Source organism: Oculina patagonica, chromosome 5 (assembly GCF_052425735.1).
Source record: "Oculina patagonica isolate OP01 chromosome 5, crgOcupat, whole genome shotgun sequence".
Taxonomy (NCBI): Eukaryota; Metazoa; Cnidaria; class Anthozoa; order Scleractinia; family Oculinidae; genus Oculina; species Oculina patagonica.
The window spans coordinates 6189439-6215011 of record NC_135762.1 but is presented as its reverse complement, the minus strand read 5'-3'; the positions used below and the strand labels follow the sequence as shown (position 1 = coordinate 6215011).

General features: G+C 40.7%; 4 protein-coding genes across 4 annotated transcripts in view; all 4 read right to left on the bottom strand.

Moving 5' to 3' along the window:
• Positions 1-4288, bottom strand: part of LOC144654001 (uncharacterized) — a 12916-nt gene extending 8628 nt beyond the window's left edge. Inside the window, exons 1-2 of the mRNA XM_078514127.1 lie at positions 4168-4288; positions 2362-2438 (exon numbers count right to left, since the gene is read on the bottom strand). Of these exons, the coding sequence (XP_078370253.1) occupies positions 2362-2438; positions 4168-4267 (177 nt within the window). The 5' untranslated portion in view covers positions 4268-4288. The remainder of the gene's footprint in view (positions 1-2361; positions 2439-4167) is intronic.
• Positions 1-25573, bottom strand: part of LOC144653817 (uncharacterized) — a 125839-nt gene that overhangs the window by 81088 nt on the left and 19178 nt on the right. The window lies entirely within an intron of this gene.
• On the bottom strand, positions 7033-7511 carry LOC144653983 (uncharacterized). The gene has a single exon (XM_078514115.1). The coding sequence runs from the start codon at positions 7509-7511 to the stop codon at positions 7110-7112; it is 402 nt and encodes a 133-aa protein (XP_078370241.1). The 3' UTR covers positions 7033-7109.
• On the bottom strand, positions 7576-10553 carry LOC144654000 (uncharacterized). Its single transcript, XM_078514126.1, has 4 exons — positions 9668-10553; positions 8378-9380; positions 7715-8008; positions 7576-7589 (listed from the first exon to the last, which is right to left on the bottom strand). Exons 1-4 carry the CDS (start codon positions 10346-10348, stop codon positions 7576-7578), a joined length of 1992 nt encoding a protein of 663 aa, XP_078370252.1. The 5' UTR covers positions 10349-10553.

Sequence of the window (25573 nt, the reverse complement as noted above, 5' to 3'; positions counted from 1 at the left end):
GACACATGTGACGTGATTTAGTAAACGTTTCAGCTGAATGGAAAAACACGAGCTCCACGTTTTTCACGTCATCCGTTTTTTATCTTTTTGAGGCGAGCAGAAACACGAAGTGCTCAGGCTCTATCTCAGGCTCTATCTCCAATTTCATCGGCTGCTTAAAAATAACGCTTGTCGCTGCCCGGTACGTATATAATATACATGCTGACAGAAAAGTACTTTAAAACGCAATTCAGCGCATCCAAGACAATGAAAAAAACATATACAAAGGTTACACTTTATTTTGGTGGTGAAAAATATACGAAGCCAGAGAGCACAAAACTTCAGTGACCTATTGACGCACTTCTATGAAAACAAAAACAAAGGCAAATGAAGTGAGGCCGTTATTATTGGACGCTTATTTGGAAAAAAACGAAGAACAGCACTTCATCGAATTACGTACCATAAGGTTGCTCGAAGAGCCTTTGATTTTATACGAAGGTTCTTAGTGTTTCTGTTGCACCTGAGTATCAAACTTTGACAATGTGTAAATAGTGTTACCTAACCAAATTTTGTGTCAAATGGTACATTTGAAACTTTTATATCATTCTTGATCCCAATGGATCATTTTCGTTGTCACAATTTTTGCAACACATCGCAGCGACAAAATTCTGTCGCACCATGACACACGAGGCGACAAGTCGCTGCAACACGTCGCGGCGACAAGTTGCTGCGACATGTCGCCTCGCGTGTCATGGTGCGACAGAATTTTGTCGCTGCGATGTGTTGCACGAATTCAAACCAGTTTGAATTTGTGCGACACATCGCAGCGACGAAATGAGCAATAGCAGCGTTGTCGCAGCGTGTGTACACGTCTGCGTCAAATTGCTGCGACAAAACATAAATTAACCAGTGGGAGAGCGTAATGTATTTTTTGCATCATCAAATTGGAAATCTAGTCAAATTCCCACTCTTCAAAATTCACTGTGTGTGCAACGAACTAGCGCCTTGTCGCAACGACTTGTTTTGTTGCAGTACACACGGAGCGACTTGTCGCCTAGTGTATCCCGACCTTAAATAAGCATGATGGACATTTCGAAAAGAAATATTTCATATTTTCCTGCTTGTTCAAATTTAATTAGGGTTACGCATTTTTCTACTTGGGGGTCTTAAAAATGCTATATAATTAATAATTAACAGGACTACATGCTTATCCAATTTGGAGACTCCAAAAATTCCACGGACAGCCAAATTGGACTCGGCCCACGGCTTCGTCCAATTTTGGCTGTCCTCAGAATTTTTCTCATCCAATTATCTCCAAATTGGACAGCATGTAGTCTCCTGCTTGAATTTCGGCTATTGCTTGAACTGATGAAGGGACACTGCCGCGGAGATTTTAATGTTTTCAGTAAAAAGTACTAAAATTGGCGAATAGGTCTTCTCGTACATGAAATGCACCTAGTTCATCAAGTTGAAGATATAAAATAATTTTTTGTTGAAGGAAGAAGGGAGCCATAATAATTTTTAGGTGTTTATCCAGTCCACAAGGGCAAATCTTGAATAAATCAGCCTGATAATTTCAAGTAATATATCAAACACGAGAGGCAGTGTTTCATCGGGATATCCAAACACCGAGAGGAGAGTTGAAAATACGACGCGCAGCGGAGTATTTATGACGAAATTCGAGGTGTTTGGATAGCCGATGAAACACTGTCTCGAGTGTTTGATATATCTTCTCAATCGAAACAAAAACTACGGAGTAAACGGAGAAATAAAATCGTAAAAATCTATGCTAATTAAGATCGGGTTTCCAAACCACCGTCACGGTTATAATTTTCTTTGTTTTAACTTGATGAATTACTAATGAGTTTGAGAAGTTGAGATCAAAAGTTCTTGATGACATCACAATAATATCACTTGTTTATCGCCTCAGTACACTTGCATGGTGATTTTTAACAAAATAGGACCCTTATTCGTAGTTTCCATATGTCTTTAGGCTCTTGAGGTTTTGAAGTGAAACTGGTGACAGTGTCCCTTTAAGCAATAGCCAAAACGTCTTGAAAATTAACATCAAAACACAATCAGCGACAAACCTTTAACAATTATGTCATCCCCTGACTACAATTGCACTATTTTTAAACAAGCAGTTTGTTCAAATACAGAGTAAATAAAGTTTTTTGAACAAATTGGCATCGATAACTAAACTACCTGTAAGATTGAGGTTTCTTGATCTATGCTTGAATTCAACATGTATTTTAAACCGGCGCAACGACTACATCGGCAGAAGTTGTTCTTGGGCCAAAACTGGCCTTTAGGAAAAATAATAAGTCACACATAATTTACGTATATTTTTATTCTATTTTCTTTTACCTTTTAATTACATACCTTCTGACCGTAAGGTTCTCTATCAGCTGTTTCCGGGTGTTTACTACCCCCTTGAATCTCCACACATCTCTTCAAATCTAGTCAAAGAAAGCAGGTTAAAGCTCTACCATACTATAAGTTACTCAGATATGGACTAAGTTCAATACAGCGTTTTCGTCACTGTTCTTCCAACAACTGTATCTTTCATACGAAACTTTTAATGAAAACTTTGTTCATGATAGTGAACAGCAAAAGCGACTGAATGAGTAAAAAAAGGATTGAGCAATTTTCTGGAAAGTCGCCAATTTCGACACGGGGTTTCACCACACCTATAAGGTTAGCATTCTACAAGGGTAAAGCGCACTGTGCGCGCCTTATAACTTTACAATATTGGTGTGCAAAGTTACAAGACTGATGGGCAGTTTGCTAGAGTAATTTGCTAATTCAATTCATACGGTACTGAAAGAGGTGGGGTAGGGGTACAAATCCCATTTCCAGCAGGCCAAATCTTGCTCCAATCCTATTTCCCAACCTGTTTGGCCCAAATCCCAGTGCTATTCTCATTTTATGGTTTGTGATTTCCAGACTCAGTGACCCAAATCTCATTTTCCCAGTAAAAAATAAGCAAATCCCAGTTCCCACTTTCCAGTGTTCCTTCAGGCCCCTTAATTCAAATTGCTCCGTTTTAGCGAGTCTTGGCAAGTGCTAGTTTCGGTTTCGTTTTAACAAGTTTATTGTACCACTTCTGTGACACAAAGAGGGGAAAATATTTGACCTGTGGTTGACTGATTACTAAACAGACTGCGATGAATTAGCCAAAGTGCCTCAATTTGGATTTTGTTTCTATGTTTTAGATTACGTTTTTAAACTTGAAGCACACTTCCCAGTTAAGCGATGTGAACTTACCCTGCCGCTTATTTCTCCCAGTCTATTGATAAACCGAGTCGACAGAAGGGCAAAGGAGAAGTATTATTATTCAGTTATACAAAAAAAACAAAACTTGGAACTTAGCTAAACACAAACCAACTTGGCAGCTTGAAACAACTTGGCAGTTCGCTCGAGAAAACTCTCAATTAATGTTTAACATTTCCCCGCTTCGTCGAAAGCCTGCGAGCAGGCTCACATTTGGATCATACGGGCAAGCAGCGAAGACCCGTGAACGACTCGGTGAGCCCAGAGGCGGCGGAGCGCTTTGGAACGAAGGAGGACTAACAATCTCATAAAAATACTCGGCAAGTTTACCTTTTTGGTGCAACTTGTCAGAACTTTGTTGTGTTACAGTAACTAGCGTGACTAGCGTGACATGGGCACGTGATCCGGCGTGCAAAGACTTATGGACTCCAAGAAACCTCGTGCGAAGATTTTATCCTTCGACAATGTGAGAAGTTATTATTATTATTAAAGGCAAAGAGTGGTGTTTACGAGCCTCATGGTCCTGAAATCATTTCCTAACACAACTTTCTGTTTTCTGAACAGTTTCTAGACCGAAGATTTTCGAAGAGTCTCCGATTGTTGTTCGATGGCCGTAAGAACGTTTCCGATCATTTTTCAAACTTTTCCGAAGATAAACGAAGTTCCACAATGACTTCCAAGGAATTTTCGAAGATGTTTGAACTTACTTACGAGACGGAATATTCAGTTGACAAATCAATTTTATCCTGCGCTCTTGATATTTTCGGCACCAAAACGTCGGGGGTTGAGCCCCACAAATTTTCGTTCGCCGCCTATGGAGCCTGCTCGCAGGTAACGAAAAGAATATAATGCGGTTTCACTGAAATTTCTAAGAAGCATGATTTTGCACTTCCTAAAAATTAAACAAAAACATACCATTTATAGGTTCCAGAGGGAAACCCGCCAATTCAGGGGGTGCATCCAATCTTTCAATTACGTTGTATATAGCTTGCTCTGTATCATGATAGAAAGGCATCAACCTTCCATCATCAAAGGACTTAAGAGCTATATTCGGAGATTTTGGAGAATTGAAAGAAACTCGCCCGAATTCGAATTTGTTTTTATCTCGCCAAAACATTGCTTTAGGTGAACTTATTCGAGGAAAAATAGTTTTAAGTTTCAGCGTTTTATTTTACGGGCGAAATTTAAAAAGTTTTGAAGTGTTTGAAATTTGGATACAATGGCTGTTTTCGCCGCTTTGAAGGTTCAAATTTTCACACTTCTTTGGGAAAACAGCGGAGGCGTTAAAACAGTCCTATTAAAACGAAACTAAGCACAAATATTATTTTACCCTTACACTTTAAAGCCGTGTAATAATTTTCTCAAATAGTTATTTGTAGCTTTTGAACTGGGCGTATTAATTCAGTCGCCATTTGTGTCTCACCAACGAAGGACAAACTAAGGCCAACTTTGACTACTGTAAATGGCCACTGGTATATATCATTTGGTCAAAATATTTACATGTTTAGAAACCTTTGTTATTGGTCTTTACACCAGGAAAGTTTCAGCTCTGGGAATCCAATATTTCTCCGTCAGTAAAATAAACTGTCATGGCATATTAGCGAGTTGTATTTTATGCAAATTACACGGTTAAAATACATTTCACAATGAAATCACTAACAAGAAAGAACGACTCACCGCTACTTATCCTTGTTTATGCTGCTGAGCATTTGCTGACGATATCACTTCAACTTCCAGTGTCCTGCTGAGTCTTTTGACAAAATATATCCGGTGATGATGAACTAGCATGAGCGTAAACCAAAGGCCACTTACCAATAAACTCGACAGCAGGAAATTTGATATCCGTGAATTGACATCTGAGTGGCGCTGATTTGCCCGGTTTTCATCGCTCTCTTTAAAAGTCTTTTGAAAACATGGTAAACTATGCACTCCTAACTGCAAAATAATCAGTTTTTTATCGATACATTGACGACTTCCAGGAGAATTATTTGTTTAGTAATGCGTGAGCGAAGAAATCGGACTGACCTTTGGATTGACCCCCGCGTCGTCACGTTACTTCTTTCCGTCACGCGTTGAATTAAAAATGTAAAAATTGAAAGAGCGACATATCACATACAACCAGAGGCCTGCATACAACAGATAAAAATACCTTGTTAAACGATCGTAACACTACGTATACACTTGTCTACATTGCGAAAAAATAGCAAAGTCTTTTATTAGAACTTTTTCTGTTAAAACAATTACAATGTTTTTAAAATACCTCCGAAAGTAAAATGATTATAAACTTGAACCGAATGTTGTGACTATCTTCTGTACCTCACTTCGACTCGCTTCTGCTGTCGAAGAAGTATTTATTACCTTCATAGGTCGTGTTGTGTCGAAAAATACATAAAATAAATGTTTTTTTTTTTTTTTTTAATAAAAGGCAATAAGGAAACATGAAATCCGCAGCGCGTATTTGTATACCGTGCTGTTGGATTCATTTTTATGTGGACGTGAGTATAGCGTGCACATAAAATCTTCTATGCACGTCTAAATAAGAAGGTATATGAGTATGAATTTTTAACAATGAGGAACTGATTATCTTGCTTCTTAAGCTATCGGTCCCATAAGCAATTTAATAAGCGTTTTAATTCTGAAAATATTTTGGCAGTAACGCAAACCTGTAATCAGTCACGCTTTGCGTCGCTAGCTATATTTTTGTCGTTGCTTTATCCTTTTAATTTTCAGTCTAAAAATCAAATCTATTTCCAGTGTTGCGGTCCTTTTCCCTATTTCACATTTGGCCACATTCTACACAGCATTCGCTTTTGTCAGCAACCAGAGCCCTACAAGGTGTGAAAAAGAAACCGCGTGTTCGATTTTTTATTTAAAACATGTCAAACAAACATACTTATAGGCCCGTAGGCCCGGGCCTACAACTTTTTCGACCCGATCGTATTTCGAAAATGTACGATAACAAAAATTCAGGCTGAAACGCTTTCAAGATGAAATAGAAAGCAATTTGTAACGACCCTTACAGGGCCGTACTAAGGAGTTTTTGTCTGCGGGGGCAGAGTCCGCTAAACTCCGCTGCGGTGGCAAACTCCTATATAGCTACAAAAACTAGCCAAACAAACTCGAACATTATGTTAGAAATTTAGTTTTCCTGGCGAGGGCAAACTCGGGAGCCTTCTAGAGTAGCCAGGTGACAGACATACGCACAATCGCATGCGCCGGAAAAGACGAGTACACGGTTTCTTTTGGAATGAGTGATAACTGGCGCAATTCCTCCCTATAAAATTTTATAGTTTAGGTGCTGTAAAATACACATAACATCGGAACAAAATGATGGAGAAGGCATTCTAGAGAGTCTTGATCCAAAAAAGCTTCCTCGGCGGACCTCCTCCGCCAATAACATCTCGAAAATGAGCACTTTTGATTGACCAAGCCTACAGCAATTCAAAAAGCTGGCTACGCCCCTCAAAGTGTATCAGAAAAACGAACACTTTCATACACGTCCAATCAGCAAAGCAAAAGAAGATCTTATACAAGATTCGGATTACAAGGCTGTACAGTAACCTTGTATTTCTGTCTCGAAATATCAATACCAATAAAAGATATGCATGGTTCTTTAGTTTTTTAAGCAGCACCGCCGGGGCGGATCCAGGATTTCTCTTAGGGGGGGTGCAACACTAAGGAAAGGCGTAACTGACTGGTGACAAAACAAATTTTAACAGCGAATACATAGCTGCAGATTATCTCAGGGAGGGGTGTACATCCCCTGCAGCATCCCCTAGATCCGCCCCTGCACCGAGATCATTTTTTACAATACTAGTGTGACCTGTGAAAACGTTATTTAGCTAGCGTTCGATTTTTCACTCATGGAGCTGACAAGTACAGCCGGCCACGACTTCATTCAGCAGGTCAAGGTAGGGTCGTTTTCGGCGAATGGGCTTAGGTGGCACCTCCAACTGCAGTTCCTGAGAAATGGTTTGTAGCATGTCTAGTTTTAGTTGTTCTAGTGTTCCACCCTTGGCCATGGCGCAAATGTCGTACTGATTGTACGTGATAGGATGCTGGAGTCTGATGGCGTTAACACTTTCCCTTGCCCGAGTAAAGTTGTCCTCCTCTTCGCTTGCCCGGATATCAGCATCATCGGGGGACTGTTGGCGGATCTTCGCAGAACGACGTGAAAAGTAGGACGTGACTTGCTGCGGTGTCAGGAACTCTGAGACTTTAAATAGGCGTACGCCATCAGTCCCAAGGGCGTGTCTCATTTCACGTGCAACTACATTCCCATCTAACTTTTTGCCAGTGGATTGGCCGATGGAAAACTTCGCATCAAGGTACGCTTTCTGCCGTTCGTTGAAACGATAGGGCTTTTTGGTACATTTTAAAGCCCAGCCTTCGCCAATGACCTGGTCTGATGATGTCTCCTTTGAAACTGAAACTGCAGCGGGGATAGATATGCAGCCAACACCCTCCTCCAGGCGAGATTTGTAGCCAAGTTTGGCAAGGTCTAACAAAGTCCGCTTCTCTAAAGACCGTGTGCATTGTTCCAATGACAGGTGTTTTTCTAGAGAAGACAGCCTTTGAAAGACCTTGACACATCCATCTTGGGGACAGGAAAAGACTGATGTTGTTGCTTCTTCGGCACCTGGGTGGGTATTTTCTGATACCACCTCCGCTGGCTTCTCTTTCTCGAAGCGTTTTGTGGCCAGAGATTTGAATCCGCCAGGAGAGAATTCTGACGTAAGCCAACTGTAACAAGGGTCTGAAAAAAGTGCAAGAAATCACGGTCAAATACATTAGTGGTTATTTGGCTGCTGTAGTTGTTGTTGTAGTTTGTTTTTGCATAATTCTTAGAAAAGAATTTGCCTGTTATGGCGGTTAGTTTTCACCAATGACTAATTGGCATCTTGAATGCATGAGTGTTAATGGCAGGCTAAGTGGTTGATATTTTTTTATATATTATTCATATTATGAAGCTGACTATTAGATAAAGATATGACCAAATGAACAATACGCGGTGAGCCAAAATTGCAAGCTAGTGACAAAAAGGTCGCATATAAAATGAAACTGATAATACAAAACCACTCATATACAAAAACACAAAAGACTAACATATATTCTTTGTACGTACCTGATGATGTCTTCTCCACGGTGATCTCCTTACCCTCTCCAATGCCATAGGCACGCCAGGCTGTGATAGCGTCAGCGATAAATTCGAAATCGTTTAACTTGCTGATGGCAGGGATCTTTCTACTGTCGTCTTCTGAAGGTAAGTCTTGAATAGTCTCCATTGAAACAACCCGGACTCCTTCTACCCCTCCGTGTGAAAGAAGAGCATCTTTCAGCTGATCCGCCGTGGTAACGTCGTTTCCTTCATTAATGAAGATTCTGACATGGGATTTGCATGTTGCTGCTAACCTGTCTGCAGCACCTTTTCCACCTTGTGGGTCAGAAAAGTCAATGCGTTGGATTTTGATGCCAGTAGAGGTTGATATCAGCGGACAGGCAAGAATAGTTGAAGATGAGTGGTAACAGCCAGCGTTGTCTTGCCTGAAGTATGCTCTGCTGATTTCATTGTTCTCCAGCTTGATGGCCCTAAGTACATCCTGCATTATTTTGACCACGGAGGAACTCTCTTGTTTGCATGTTTGGATGATGTGAACAAAGCCCTGCCACTGGAGCACGCCATCTAAACGACGATACACCACAGAGATGTGCCAAGATATTCCACGTTTCCCAAACCAGTCTGTCTGGGACTCTCTGTACTTCTGCGGGAGGAACTTCATCGCCCAGTCGTTGACGATTACAATATCTCCCTCATCGAGTTGCTCCAAAGCATCTAACCTTGCCTGGTCTTGGTTGAATGATCTTAAGATATGGCATTTCCAGGATAGAATTGATAGTTTCGCTGTCTGGAACAGGAACACTGCTTCATCTTTTTCGACGTCCGACGGAAACTTTGTTTCTTTGAGAACTTCTTCAATCTCTGTCAGGTTTTCAGCAAGACTCTGGCATCTGTCACACCTGTCCGTGTGGTCATGGTCACAACGTTGCTGATAATGTGCATCGGTACTGTCGCTAAGAGCAAACACTGGACAGTGGTCCGCTACCTGAGAGGTGTTGCTTATGTGAACCTGTTGATAAACCAAAGTTAACACATAAACACACTGCAACTTAAGCGTGGAACAGGATACGTTGCTGTTTTGCTTAGTAAGAGCGCTCGCAGCTCCTGCTCTGCCCCCCAACCCCCACCCCCCCCCCCCTCCGTCGGTCCACAATAAAACCAAAATGTCTAAATTTCAATTCAGTCGACCTGGATAGAGAAACCGCATGAAAAACAGTTAGAGCTGATGTGGCTATCTCTCTTATAATACGATAATATAGCATTTTATTCATTTTTTTAAATTCTACTAGTCAATACCTTGTAGTCTCCTTTTAGATACAGCTTGTCTGTTTTTAGTGCTTCTGCGATCTTCGCCTCCCACTCTTTGCCCGGTCCTAGGAAAGCAATTTGGCGGATAATAACAGCTAGGTCGTCGAATGCACGTGCACCCTCCGCTGCAAAATAATCTAACCCCTGTAGAGATTTTCTAACTGAAGCACTACATTCTGAGAGCACCCGTAGCATAGTCGAATCACTGAATGGCTTGAATTTAGTTTCCATACAGTACTGCTTATATTGCTGTACCACCCTCTGCGGTATCATCAGGCGAATCACATTGGGCACTTCGATTATGTCGCCTGAAGAAAGCTTCAGATGTTTCAGACCAAATGGAAGGTCTTGAATGAGATGCGGACTCGTAATAAAGCCGAGGAAGTGATCAAGTTGACAAAGATCCACTCTTATCCTTGTAGTTGGCTGTTTTGGTACCTGAGCTCCCCTACCAAACTGTAATTGATGAAGATTAGCCATGGTAAAGCGGTACCTTGTGAGACCTGGAATGAACCGAGAAATGTCGTTGAAGCTTCCCACTCCTGCCATGATAGAAAGCACTTGTCTGCGAGTATCCCAGCTGGCTGCGTTGTGGTATGCTTCAGCTAAGGCCTTTAAATATAACTGTTCTGAATGTGGTAACTCGTCAACACCCAGAGCCTTGTTCATAGCCGAGGAAGAGGTTAAGCTTTGCCACAAATTACCAGCGTTGTCAGGAGAAACCGTCTTCAGAACAGCTGATACTATTTCGGTAGCTCTCTTTGTTTGGCGTAGCTTCGTTCTTTCAGTTGAATCGCTCCAGCTGAGCCACGGTCTTCCCAATGGTTCAAGTTCGCAGGCCAGTAGAAACTCGTTGAGCTTTTCTCGTGGCTTGTTTGCGGTTATAGGAACTGATTCGTCACTGTAGGTAGATGCCGTGCTTCCGGTGTCGGGTGAAAGAAAGGTTTCGTCGGTGATTTTAAGTTGGCCAAACGTTTCTGCAAAATCCTCGACAGAGTTATCACTATTGCTTTCTTCGGGAGATGACATCTTGCCACTCTAGAAGAAAAGTTATGTATCAGTTGTGTGTGTCTGTTTTAATATTTTATTATCGCAGTCACCATCAGTATCATCAGTAAGGTCATGCATATGGTCGTTGAGACGGACCTGGGAACTAATACGTCAGGACGAGACAATTTATTTATACCCAATAGCTCTTTTCGTTTGGGGCGGAGGGCGTGGCACGAGAAACGAAGGGCTCTGGGAACACAAAATCTTTAGTCCTAGAATCTAGGCCTTCCGGTCTTCATGTATGCAGTAATGCTGTTTCTGAATACTGTGTGTGTGTCACGCTGTTTTGGAATTAAAGTTCGATTTAATACAAACATTCTTTGTCTCACGAACCTTCACTCCTCTTGCCAAGGCCCTGCCGGTTAAGGGAAACAAAAAGAGTAATAGTGACGAGAAGGACACCGAAGGGACAAAGCAAAGTGTCCGTATTAGAGAGGGGTTTGTGTTATAGAGGTCACCACTATGACGTCACTTTGACTTCATTGACAGCTTAAAGGTATTTAATAACTGCAGTGAGGCCGATACTCTTCTTCTGACTGCATCTAAATCATTCAATATGCATCATTAGGTTACACTGTCTATAAGAAGAGTACTTTATTGTACATTTCAGCTACATGTACTGTAAGCTAATCGTTGTTACTTTTGAAACCACAAACAGCAATTTTCTTATAAACACCGCTAAAATATCGTTGCCTTATTACGAGTGTCCAGATTCCGTTGGCCGTATTTAAGAGGATCTGTATTATAGAGTTTTTTCTAAAAAAATTATGAGAATTTTGTTGGGACATCGGGCATTGTCCGTAATAGAGAGGTTTCCGTACGGAGAGGCTCCGTCTCCTCCACAAAAATCAAGGACATCTGCGCGAAGAAAGTAACACAAAAGAGGAAACTCCTAGTCACTAGGCTTAAACTAGTCATTTTACTTACCTCTGGAATAGGTTCTCCACATGACTGAATTTCTATTTCTGGAACAATCTTTATTTCCTGCTCTTCTTGACTTGCCAAGTAATCCTTGCACATCTTACATATCGCTAAGATAAGAACGAAAACAACAATTAATATCGATCTCCCTTCTCTGTATTCTTAGTCTTGCTTGTTATCGCCTACTATAATAGATTTTAGCCCCCATCCCCCTCCCCCCCACCCCATCACCGAAAAAAATGAAAATGATAACGTTAATAAACAAAAACTAGCATGTTACTTACGAGATCCAACTGGTAAAAGTATTCCTGTAGCTCTCAATAGAAAAGCAGATTGTATGCTGTCCAATCTTCGATCACCCTTGACTGTGTCTTTTTTATGTGCTGCTTTTACTGCAGGAACGCTACATCTCACTTTAGAGCATCTCCAACGAATACCATATTCTGCTCTGTGGCGTGGACATATTGTCAATAACTTGTGGGACTCGTCTACTGCGAAAACCCCTGTAAAAAGAAACAAGTAATGTGAGACCCGGGGACCGGACTCGCATATGAAAGGAACGGATATGTCGTCTAGAGGGAGTGAAAAGTGAAAGAAAAGTGACGCCAATTTTTGTAGCCGTCATGGGTAAAACGCAAAGGGCATACTTCAAACACTCTGTTAGTGGTACAGAACGTTCGTACATGAAAAATGATAACATGTACTATAAAAACAAAAAAGCTTCAGCCACGCCTAGGCTGGTCTCATTTACCGTAATGATTCGATTTAGCGACCTCCTTCCTAATAAGCGCCCCCTTCCTACTAAGCGCCCCAGTTCGAATGTGCTTTTGGCAATAAGCGCCCCTATTCCAAAATCCGTCCCCATTCTTATTAGCGTCCCTATTCCAATAAACGCCCCCATTCAAGAAGCACCCCCATTCTTATAAGCGTCCCTATTTCAATAAGCGCCCCCATTCTAATAAGCGTCCCTATTTTGATAAGCACCCACATTCTAATAAGCGCCCCCATTCTTATAAGCGCCCCTATTCTAATACGTACCCCCATTCTAATACGTACCCCCATTCTAATAAGCACCCCCATTGTTATAAGCACCCCTATTTTGATAAGCGCCCCCTATAAACTGCCCCTACTGAAGTCATCAACGTCGAATATATAAACTCATGAACATTTGTTCCGTACATGTATATATTTACTGCTAAAATATACAATTATTTTAAACAATTTATTACTGTCACATTTTCTGTTATTGTTAGTTACTTTAATATTTATAAAGTTTCCTTTTGGTCGTTTCTCAAAAAAATAGATAAGCGCCCTGTCTTGCATAAGCGCACTCCCTTGAGATGCCAAAAGTCAATAAGCGCCCGGGCGCTAAAAGAATCATTTCGGTTAGGACGAATAAAGGTTAGGGCTAGAGTTTTTGACAAAGTGTTGCTCTAGTCCCTACCTCTGATTCCTGTTCATTGCCTTTCCAGTGAGAAAATCGGGAGAGCAAAACGAAACTCCACCCCTTCGATTCGCACCGCCCATTCTCCGCTGCCGTCCGTCCAGTTCTCTCGCGTGCTTTTGCCGCGCTCAACGATCGAAACAAAAATACCAAAAAATGAGGGCTTTGAAAGTTTAGCCCCTTCCTAATAATAATAAGCTCATAAGATTACTTTTTGCTTGGGCGCAGAAGATACACAAGGGGCTGCAACTGGCCGAAATGTGGCTGACATCCAAGGGGCAAAATGCATTTCTCCCCTGCCCACTACAACGCAGCTCCAAATCATAGCCACGAGGGGGGGGGGGGAGTGTTTCCCCCGGAAAGGGTACCTTTTTTTTAAAAGGGCAAGGATTTCACAAGTTAGGGCATGAACATTTGCCATTTAGGTTTTTTCAAAGGGCTTTTAATTAAAATATTTCGAACAGTTGCAATTTATAGCTCTACATGAAAATGTTAAGACAACGTCGTGTTTTAAGTGTAGTGCCAGGTCTTTCAGGTGTATGAAAGGGATACCTTTTTCAGTAAAAGGTATACGAAAAGGGTTTAATTTCTGTCAAAGTGGTATTATAAAGGGATAAGGGTTAGCCTTCGGGGCGGAGCCTCCCCGTATAAAGCTATTTTGGGTATCCCGCCCCCCGGGCATAGCGATCCTACAATCTTCTGTCGATATTCTGACTCCTGAAAATATCTGTCAACAGGAGTAATGCGAACACAACCTGTCCAAACCTGTGTACAAACATAGAGAAGCTATGGACACGCTGTAAGCAGTGTAAGCTGGTTAGACTTTTTAGCATCCAAAACAAGCACGCTTACATACATACATACATACATACATACCTCGCGTGGGCGCGCGCGAGGCTCGCGTTTGCCGCTTGCTCCATTTCGCTGTTCTGCCAGCAAGAAAACTGAGAAAATCCGGGCACGATGGATGACAAGATGCTCATATATATTTATATATTTATATAAGAAGACATAGTGAAGCGTTACCTGCTCTAGCTAACAACAACTTCCATTCACTATCAAGGGAATCATCTCCACTTAGGCCGTATAACTGACGATGTCCCGTGATGTCTCTAATACAATCTCTCAATGATAAATATTCTTCTTGGCCCGGATAGTCCCTGCTTGATCCACAGGCGGTCGCGTCATCCAGTAAAGCGGAAAAACCACACAATGGAGATGCCATACGCAAAACTAGGTCGAAAAACAAAGCATTTCCACTAACCAGCCGCAATTTATTGTAGCCCGTAGCCTTGTTGCGAAAGTTATAATTTGATTAGTAGTAAAACTACGACATGTGCGATGTTGCAACTTCCTGAAACATGTACATATAATAATATAATTATGAACCTCCAAAAGCTTTGTTATCTTTTTTCTAATCAAGAATAAGTGTACCGTTTATACAATCTTTTGAAAATCTTTTGAAAATCTTTTCATTTGTTTCATTTTAAATACCGTGACGGAAGGAAGTAACGTGACTACGCGGGGGTCAATCCAAAGGTCAGTCCGATTTCTTCGCTCACGCATTTCTAAACAAATAATTCTCCTGAAAGCCGTCAATATATCGATAAAAAAAACTGATTATTTTGCAGTTAGGAGTGCATAGTTTACCATGTTTTCAAAAGACTTTTAAAGAGAGCGATGAAAACCGGGCAAATCAGCGCCACACAGATGTCAATTCGCGGATATCAAATTTCCTGCTGTCGAGTTTATTGATAAGTGGCCGTTGGTTTACGCTCATGCTAGTTCATCATCACCGGATATATTTTGTCAAAACACTCAGCAGGACACTGGAAGTTGAAGTGATATCGTCAGCAAATGCTCAGCAGCATAAACAAGGATAAGTAGCGGTGAGTCGTTCTTTCTTGTTAGTGATTTCATTGTGAAATGTATTTTAACCGTGTAATTTGCATAAAATACAACTCGCTAATATGCCATGACAGTTTATTTTACTGACGGAGAAATATTGGATTCCCAGAGCTGAAACTTTCCTGGTGTAAAGACCAATAACAAAGGTTTCTAAACATGTAAATATTTTGACCAAATGATATATACCAGTGGCCATTTACAGTAGTCAAAGTTGGCCTTAGTTTGTCCTTCGTTGGTGAGACACAAATGGCGACTGAATTAATACGCCCAGTTCAAAAGCTACAAATAACTATTTGAGAAAATTATTACACGGCTTTAAAGTGTAAGGGTAAAATAATATTTGTGCTTAGTTTCGTTTTAATAGGACTGTTTTAACGCCTCCGCTGTTTTCCCAAAGAAGTGTGAAAATTTGAACCTTCAAAGCGGCGAAAACAGCCATTGTATCCAAATTTCAAACACTTCAAAACTTTTTAAATTTCGCCCGTAAAATAAAACGCTGAAACTTAAAACTATTTTTCCTCGAATAAGTTCACCTAAAGCAATGTTTTGGCGAAATAAAAACAAATTCGAATTCGGGCGAGTTTCTTTCAATTCTCCAAAATCTCCGAATATAGCTCTTAAGCTCTTTTTCTAAACTCGCTACCTCTTTTGGTGCAAACATTTCGTGACAACGACAAAGCAAATGTACAGGATTTGAATGTGAAGTTACAAGTGAGATTTTCTCTCCCTTTGAAGAGTGGTTGTCATCTAACTTGTGCCGTTTGTCCATTTGTAGCTGGTCAGAAGACGATATCTCGTTGATAATGTCTGTTTCAGACATTCCATCTTCAATTAAACCTCTGGCTACCATGAGAGTAAGTGGGATGTTATCACACACTTTAGCAATTGCATTTAAGTCACCAACAGGAATGTTTCTCGAGGCGGTGCTCAGTAATTTAACTGCAGAAGTGCTACTGAGAGGTTGTAAATTAAACGAAAACGCCATGTTCTTAAAAAAATGCATTTCCTTGCGGGTAACGAAGAGTAATCCTATATAGCCGTTCTCGGATGCAGAGTCAACAAAAGATTGGAAGATGTTACGAATGTTATCCTGTCCGTCTGTTTCATCATACATGTCCATGTTGTCAAATATAAAAAGTGTAGGATGTGAGATTTCACTGAAAGCTCGAGCTGAAAGAGGTCCCAGAATTTCCAAACTGGCATCCTGGTCTTTGCAGAGGTTATAACGAACGTACCAACCCTTTGAAAGAAGCATATGCCCGACCTGGACAGCAATAGCGGTCTTCCCAATTCCTTGATTACCACAAATGATACCAATACGGCGGTGGGTCGAAGTTATGTTGGCAACGATTTCTTCACATTCAACATTTCGTCCAACAAAGGGTGATGGAGGAGGTGGCAAGGAACGTTCTTCATCTGAAGCCGACCCTGAATGACAAGAAAAGGAACTGAATTTAAGGCTTACGATCCTTTCATGCATTCTTTAAAATTAACGGAAGGAACCTTGTGAATAATTTTTTGCATACTTTGGATATCTCTACGTAAACTGCCTGATGCATGAGAATAAGTTACACCCTTCTCTTTTACCTCTTGTTTTACAGGTGATGGGTTCCTCTCGACACTTTGATTCCAGAGTTGTCTGCTGCTCTTCCAATGTATTTTCGTGGCAACCGTCAGCAGCTGAATCATGTAGAGATAAGAGTGAAGAGGAACTTTCTCCATCTCCTAAATAACTACTTGAAGAACTCGTACTCTGAATGCTCTTTTTGTCAGTCATCTCACCTGTTCGAAAAGAAACAAATTTAATTAATATCTAGGTTTGGTATGCTGAAACCAGTAATTTGTATTACTGCCCACTTCAAACTAAAGATATAAAGCTCTGAACGTGAAAAGTAACCTCATTCTAAATATCTCAAAATTCCAGTTACTAAGCAGGAGACAAAATATACTTAAATGGGAATATTGGAGGGTTTTTTTTTAATTTACAGCTAATTAAAGTTCAACACCAACCGTATTTTCTCGATTAAACGCCGGACCCCGAATAAACGCCGGGTCTCCAAGGTAGAGTGGTAAGTAAGCCTTTCAGGCATTTATTCGAGGTGTAATATGCTTTAGGTATGATGGCAAAATACATTTATGTCACAAATAATGATTAAAAACCCTTGTTTAACAAACGTTTTGCTCGAATAAACTGCAACATTCAAATAAACGCCGGATCTACGGAGCCAAGTTTGAAATAAACGCCCGGGGCGTTTAATTGAGAAAATACGGTATATCCTTTGCTTTTTCATAAACAAGCACACAACCGTACTATATACTTGAAGCCGTATTAAATTTAGATCAGAATGTCTTGCTCCTTGTCAAATAAGTCAGAGAATTCACTGTTCAAGGTGAAACGAAAACCTAAAGAAATATAAATACCAACCGTCCGATGTTTGGTATTTCTCTATTGCTTTGGCAAGTGCCTTCCAGTCTACTTCGTCATCACTTTCACTTTCATCGTCTCGATACCTGCAAAAAATTAACATGACTTAGTAGCCAAAACAATCAAAACTCAAAATTTATCATTTTGCATCATTAAGTTTTGATATTAAAACAGGGTGGCAAATGGGGGTCCGAATCCCGAGGCAGCGGTTCGGGTCAAAACCGGCCGTGACGAACGTTGACCTTCGTTCCACTTCTGACGTCATTTTCTTTGACCAAAATAAGGTACCAATTGCACTCAATCTTTTCCTCTGCAGGAGGAAAAGATCTTTCCAATGATACCCAGATTAGAGTGATTGGGTCAATTGAGCTTGAAATACTCACAAATATCCTCGCAGATTTGAATGAAAAACTCGCAGGAAAATTTGCCTCAACCACCCTTGGTTCCTCGATGGCAAGAATTTCCTGTTTGGGTGATGCTTTCTCGGAATTTCATGAACTGCAAGCAAGCCCTGTGGAAGGTTAACAACTGCAGCAAAACTGGGAGAAAAGGAGAAAAAGGAAACGCGGGAAAAAATTCGAAAAAACGAAAAGACTTAAGTGCCAAAAGCACTTCAAGCTTGGCCTTTTGCGCATGCCCGAGCAGAAATGTCATAAAATGTGATGAGAGTGGAAAGAAAGGCACGCCTTCATGTTCCCATTACCGTTTTCCAGTAGTTTGGAGCAGATTTTGCTCAGACCTGACTATAAACTGTCAAAAATGTCCCATGGCCAGAAAATCCGGATACGCCGACGGCGCACGAGCGAGTTTCACTGGAAATATGGCCGCCAAAAATCTAAAGGCTTTGTATAGGATAAATACAATAACGTGAAAGAGAATGACTTCTGGTTTACCTGGAACAAGTGCCGAGATGCAGTCGAGTTCCTTAACGTTTCTTCAGCTGATTCTTACAGTTACATTTCACAAACAAATGTTCCTGGCCTAACTTTTTATTTCCGAAGCTTGGTGTGGCTTGGCTCATACAACGCTCTATATTCAGGAAGCCTGAATCCTTAAAACAGTGATTTTGATGCATCGTAGTAGGCGAAATAATCTTTATATCCCATTTGCCGTGTTCGCTTGAGAAAAAGCATCATATAAAGTACCATTTGCCTAATTTTCACTCCTTGGGTTGACTTCTTCGCCATGCAAATTGCTTTCAAAAACTATAAAAATCGCATAATGAAACACCAGGCGGCAGTTCACGTTGAAATCCAAAAATCCGCTCTCTTTGAACTGCGATATTTTCAGGCGTCTTTGCTCCAATTTTGCTGCAAAAGCCATGAAATCTATTTTGCATTTTGCTTCAGTTTTATTATCGTGCAATATTTTTGACCAGTGGTTTCCCTACTTCACAAAATATTCCTCTATGTAGGCCTCATTCTTGTGTATCATCGTCGATGTATATGAGCCCAAAGTTAGGCTTTCGAATCAGCGGCTATCACCAACTTTCGTGACTGCTTAATGTACGATGCATTAAAATTCGCCGACTCCAATGTCCACAATTTCTGGCCATGCAAAGAATGTGCTAAATCTGGAATGTGTTAAATCTGGTACGCATCAGGTATATTTTTAGACAATTCACGAATTGCTTATTTAACATACATTATTGATGAAAATGAGCTCCAACTGAAAAGTTAATTTGGGTGACGTTTACCTTTCAACAGCCTAGAAGCAAGACTTGAACTATCAGACGAGTTCATAGTTTGAGACAAGTTCAAAACGTATCAATCGAGCCGAAGGAACGCGTCTTTTGTTTCATGATTCGTGTCGTTTGGCAATTTTGCTTCACTACCTTGAATTGATTTATGAGTGCGTAATTAATTTATCTTCGGTTTTCACGAATCTGTTTGGCCGGCGGGCATTACGAATCAGGCAATTCGCTGATCACGGCCAGATTTGAGCTGTTTCACGTGTCCCGCGCTAATGTTTGCTCACATCACGCGTCACGCATAACCAATTTACCACCCTGTTAAAACCTGGTTTATTTTTAAGTGTTTTAATGTTAAAGATTGTTTGATGTGCTTTAAGGATAATAAGGTAACATACATCAAATGTTTTTGCTCTAAAAGGCAAGCCAGTTCCTCGTGACCATTTCCCCTTGCAATCTCCTCTAGCAGCGGCTGTTCATCTTTAAAGCTCTTAAACACACTCCGGCCAACATGGGTGCTAAAGAGAATCCTAAAGAAATCCATGGCATTTATCTTTGCCGCAGTGTCCACGATGATGCGAAGTAAGGAGAGCGCTTGCGTCTTGGCACCCCCTAAACACAAAGAGACGATTTATTTAAACGACGGCGCAGTCAAACGACTGAAAATTGACCAGGGCGCAACACCCGCGACCAAAATAAAAAACGAGCGAACTATGATCAGGCTACCACTGGCCGCCAGGTTTATCAATGATACTGGCTGTTACAGAAAACAATAACAAACATAGCAAACCTGTCCAACTGGTTGCACGATAACGAGATTCGACCGCATTCAGTATTTATGAGTCACCAGGTTTATGTATTCTGAGTGAAGAGTCGGTCAACACACTACTAAGACTTATACTAATGTATCGGACTAAACACTATAAATAATAATAATAAATAAATATTTCTAAAGCGCCTATCCAGGCCTGCTCTAGGCGCTTTACACTAATGTTAAAAATTAAGGGAAAAACTACTGAAATTGCAATAAAATAAAATCGATAACAATTCGCTAAAATGAGCTGTATAAATCTTAACAATTAAAAATGTGCATTTAAAATAATAAAAAGTAAAAAACGCTAAGAATAATAAGTTTTTTGAAAAAGATAAGTTTTGAGTTTAGATTAAAAAGAAATTAAATTGTCACATGAGCGGATAAAAACAGGCAGACTGTTCCAGAGTTCAGGAGCGGAAACGGCAAAAGCTCGAGAACTCTACGACTTCAGGCTGTCAGGTGGAAATTGGTGTGGTTAAGAAGTAATAAGTGTGTAGATCGGAGGGTTCTAGACGGTTGGTAGTACGTTAACAGATAGTGAATGTAGACAGGAGATTGTCGATGAAGAGCCTTAAAAATTAAGGTAAGTAACAGAATTTTGAATTTAATGCGTTCAGTAACAGGAAGCCAGTGTAGGTCTTTCAGTATTTGAGTGATGTAGTCGTACTTTCGGGAACAGGTGATAAGTCGGGCAGCGGCGTTCTAAACAGACTGGAGCTATTTAAAAGCACACTTCGGTACATTGTACAAAAGAGAGTTGTAGTGGTCGAGTTTGGAAGACACAACAAAATGACCCAGGATCTCGGTGGTTTCTGTGGATACGAATTTCCTTCTACGGGAGATGTTGCGCAAATGATAAGAGGCTCATTTACAAATAGAACTGACATGCGGAAGCATAGTCATGGCTCTGTCAAATATCACACCGATGTTTCTGGCAAATTGAGATGGCTGAATTATGTCTTCAGTGACCAAAAAGGAATGGTGGTAGAGACTGCTACGGGTTGTGTTTCGAGTATAGGTAAAGAAGTTCCGTTTTGTCCTTATCAGTTTTAGGTTGTTAAGATACATCCACTTGTCAAGATCAGACAAACATTCCTCCATTCTTCCAACTGTATTGATTTATTCGAAATCGTTGTTTGTTGAAAAAGAGATATATAACTGAGTATTGTCAGCGTAGAAGTGAAATTGCATTTCGTGGTGCCGTAGAATGTCAGCCAGTGGTGCAGTATAAAGTAAGTACAGGATAGGCCCTTGGACCGAACCTTAGCGGACTCCACATTTAAGCTCACGAGACTGCGGTTTTTTTTTTTTCATCAATTAAGGTACCGATATGTCGAGCAGCACACCATCGAAAACACTGCCACGCCGAACGATTCTACTGACGCTTATGCGCCCACCATGACATGACACAACCACCAACAAGCATTATGCCCCATGTTTGCGTTTACTTAAATAACGAATCTATAAAAAAGGTGAAAAGATTGACACTCTACTTACTTATGCACCAACAAGTCCACAAACTCGATTCAGTCCAACACAATACGCGTCGATTAAATTATATTTTGCACTAATTTTACGAAGTAAACGAGTGAAACGTATGAAGCATTTGAGAAGTCCGCTATCTTTCTGACTCTACTCTCGCGGGCAAACTGGCATCAACAGAGTGTATACCTTCTCTTTGGCTTCGGACGACATTCAATGTGTGTTTTTCGTGATTATTTGTATAAGAAGAGATGGGGTGCGGCTAAGATCTTAGTTTCATATTTGTCCACTATCACAATTACTAGTATATGGTGCTTACCCAGTTTACCAGGTTGTCTTGTCTCTTCTTTCAAGCTCATTTCGCCCATTCTGCGTGCTATCTCCATAAGCGCCAAAGGTAAATCATTCACATCCATATTTCGGATGTCTTGCGGTTTGATATCACCTTTCTCTATGTCATTTTCCTCGGTGTAGGTAAAGGTTACCGTACTGCTGATGGGAGCACCAAACGGATTCGTCACTCGAACTTGCACCTCACCTGGAGTGGGAGATGCTGCCAAGAAAAAAAAAATTAAATGTTAGGTTTTCGTTGAGGTTGATCCCCTCAGTTGTATTACCATACTCCGTTTTTAAATCTGTTCAAAGAATTTGGTTGTTTTCGTCCTATTTGCGACTGAATTCCTCTCCCTAAATACAGACTTCATCCTTGGCATGCCAAGTATGTTTAAAACCTTCTTTTACCGTTTGCTCCAAGTTATCCGACGCATTTTATGGTTTCCTCTCCTTGTCTGGGGCGCAAAATATAAAAGTCTTTGACATATTATATTCAGTCACTGATTCCGCATGAGAGTAGGTGACGGAATGTTCTAGGTATTGTTTTAATTTTAAGCTGAGGAGAAAAGATCCCTGAGGAAGTCTAAATCTCAACCACCAGCGAATAGACCTGCCTTAGCCTTCATCTGCACCCACTGCGGCAGGGACTGCCACTCCCGCATTGGACTTCATAGCCACAACAGGCGCTGTAACCAGATCACTCATGGCACATTTATTTACATAATCGTCCGGGCCCGGATTGACGGATGCCTACTACTAGTTTTAAACTGACGGCTCGTTTTAGAGGTCACAGTGTTGTAGCCGCGCGCACTCCTAACGGATATGGCTACCGAAATGATAATTTGATGAAATTTCAAGTTAACATTGCCAATATAACTTCAATATAAGAACTAAACCTTCCACTTAGTACATGGAAAGGTTAAATAAAAGCTTCCGTTTAAGTTTTTACAATTGGGTTTAATTTAGTCCAGTCCCTGAACTCTCTCTTCCGCGCGCCCTTATAGGGATTAAATCCAGGCGCTAGAAGAGAGAGTCCAGGAAAACTTGCATGCACATGCGCCAGTTTTTCCCTCGAAATCGGGGGAAAACCATATTTGTCAGCAATTTTGAAAACTCGCGCGCACAGGTGACGAGTTTAACTATGCGATAGTGTACTAAAGGAGGATCACCGGAATAACTTTCAAATGCCTAGCTTGCCAGTCAGATCGAGCCAAAACACAAATCGCCATCCTTCAACTATTTCTGGTATTGTAGCTGTTTATTAAATTGGCTTTGGATGCAATTCAGCACAGTTTCTTTCTTGCATTTACTCGCGCGCTTGCCGTCGCGTAGTTGAACTTGTCATTTGAGCGAGCATTTTTAACCCTAGCGCGCGCGTCCCAAGCAAGTAACGCCACACTCCTCTTTGATCGATTGATCGGGGTTTTTTTTTCGAGCATGCGCATGCAAGTTATCCTGGACTCTCTCTTCTCGCGCCTGGGTTCAACCCCTATAAAGAGCGCGCGGAAGAGAGAGTTCAGGGACTGGACTAGGTTTAATTCAGTTGTTCCAAACGCTAACGGGCCAGCGCGCGTTTTCCTGCACTTAGCACTGGTTAATATTCCCTTGTAAGACGTTACCACACATGAGTATGAATGGGTAATGTTGAGTTGTTGGGGCAACCTCACGAAAATATATACCGGGCCTGACTAACCTGCTATGTATGAGGAGTAGCAGCGATACCAGCAGTCCAGGCATTTGGTCTGGGTGTGCATATGACCTTTTTTATCACATCAAATGCTACATGAATATGCACCAGGGCAATACTTCTCATAGGGTTAAGAAAGGCCCCCAAAGGTTAACCCGTGACTTGCTCTCATTTGGCCTCGTAGCTCAGTCGGCAGAGCAACGGTGATCTAACCTGAAAGTCACGGGTCCGAATCCCGCCGATCGGGGTCAAAAAAATTTTCTTTGCCTTGTGTTGTCCAGGATTTCCTTTCTAGGGCTGACGCTCAAAACAAAATTCCGGATTTACTTCCAGCAATTAATACTATTTTAGAGTTAATTCTCTAATTTCCAGCGTGTTTAATGCCAGCTAGTGCTGCGTAGCTCATCGTTGCTGAGTATTGCAGCTGTATTTCCAAAAGATGTCCGGGGTTTGTTACTTACGAGGAACGTTTCCCCGGTAATCTGAGTCGCTGCGTCTAGTAACTGGAACCGGAGCGATGATACCAAACTGTACTTGAATATTGTCGACCATACAGGGTTCAGTTAGTGTTAAAGAAAATCTGTACCCACCCTAGGATAAATAGATAAATAAACAACTCAGTATTACCCTATTAGTAGAAACTCAGCCGTGTTCTATTGAAAATCTGCGAATCGGATTGGTTCTCCCACTGTTTTCTATTCGCTGATAGAAAACGATCGCGCGCTCGTTGCTCATTTAAAGATTAATTTTTCTTCATTTTTGGCTTACAAGTAGGTAAAATTGTAGGTTTTTTTACTGCAGTCCTTTAAGAGTTTCTTCTAAAACAATAGAAAACTCGGGTTCGCAGTCTTATTATTAAATATAAATAACGAAACCAAAGACATGAAGCTCTATGTGTGTCAAAGTGCGCGCAGAATCCGATCTGACCTTATTTTCTCGATTTATAGGCTCGAAAGAACATCTTGCGTTACCTTTACTTGCGGTTGAGAAATTAGAACCATTATATGTCATTAATAAGATATTTTTTTTATGACATGACCGAAGTATGGAAACATCTGCGAGAGTATTGCCCAACATTGCTTCATGCATGTTGATAACGTCACTTGCGTTACCATGACATACAACTACCGAGTACCGTAACAGATCTTTTTTTATTTCTAGCTTTTAATGCTACGTTTCTGGAAAACTCTTTCATGCAATTATATTTTTCGCAAAAGCATTTTCTTTTATAGCCATCTTTTATAAACATTTTCATCCCGACGATCAAAATTGTAGCCTTACCGCTTGCCATCACTATAAAAGGTGAACTTGTATAGATAAATAAATTTTAGATCTGTGACATTTGTACTTCTTTTTAGATTTTAATACTTTTTATTTCCATGGAGGACCTCCCTGAAAACCACGTATTTACGTGACGGGCGCTTCCTCTCTAAAGATTGTTTTTATTATTATTATTTTATTATTATTAAAATAGATGATCACAATACATAAGTAGAGAACAAAACAAAAAAGCTAGAAATTCAACAATAGATATTATGTCGTGAGTAATTACCTTACCTTAATATCTCCCTTAGTTGGAACAATTTCCTCAACTGCAAGTGGATTTCTTGCACCTTCTTTACAAAAGAATGTAAATTTAATATCTTAAAATTCAAAATCCAAATTCAAAACAAAATCAAGCTGCAAAAGAATTTCAAAGTTTAATGGGTCGTTGGTCCATACTATTGGACAAAACTCAAATATATTTTGCATATTCGACTGCTTAAACTCCCTTGTACTGTAAATATCTTACCCCGCTCCCCTACGTCAGTACTGTTTAGCCCCAGTTTTTCAAATAAAGAGTGGGATAAACCAACTGCGATATTGATTTCAAATCGGTACAGTATCCGTACTTTGGGTTGTCCGTTCTGTAAACAACTGGGTCTGGAGCTAGGAATTTACAAATGAGGCAGGAGTTAATTAAGGAGCGAAATATTCCTTGTCCTGTATAAGGCTGGATCCAGGTGAGAGAAATGAGTGTTCAGGGACTGGACTAGATAAACATCCATCGCTTGACTCAACTAGTTTTTTCGAGACTGTAGTATCATGCTTGTGAGTCCTTTGTCTTATAATTACTAACAGAAAACCTCACTAACCCGCA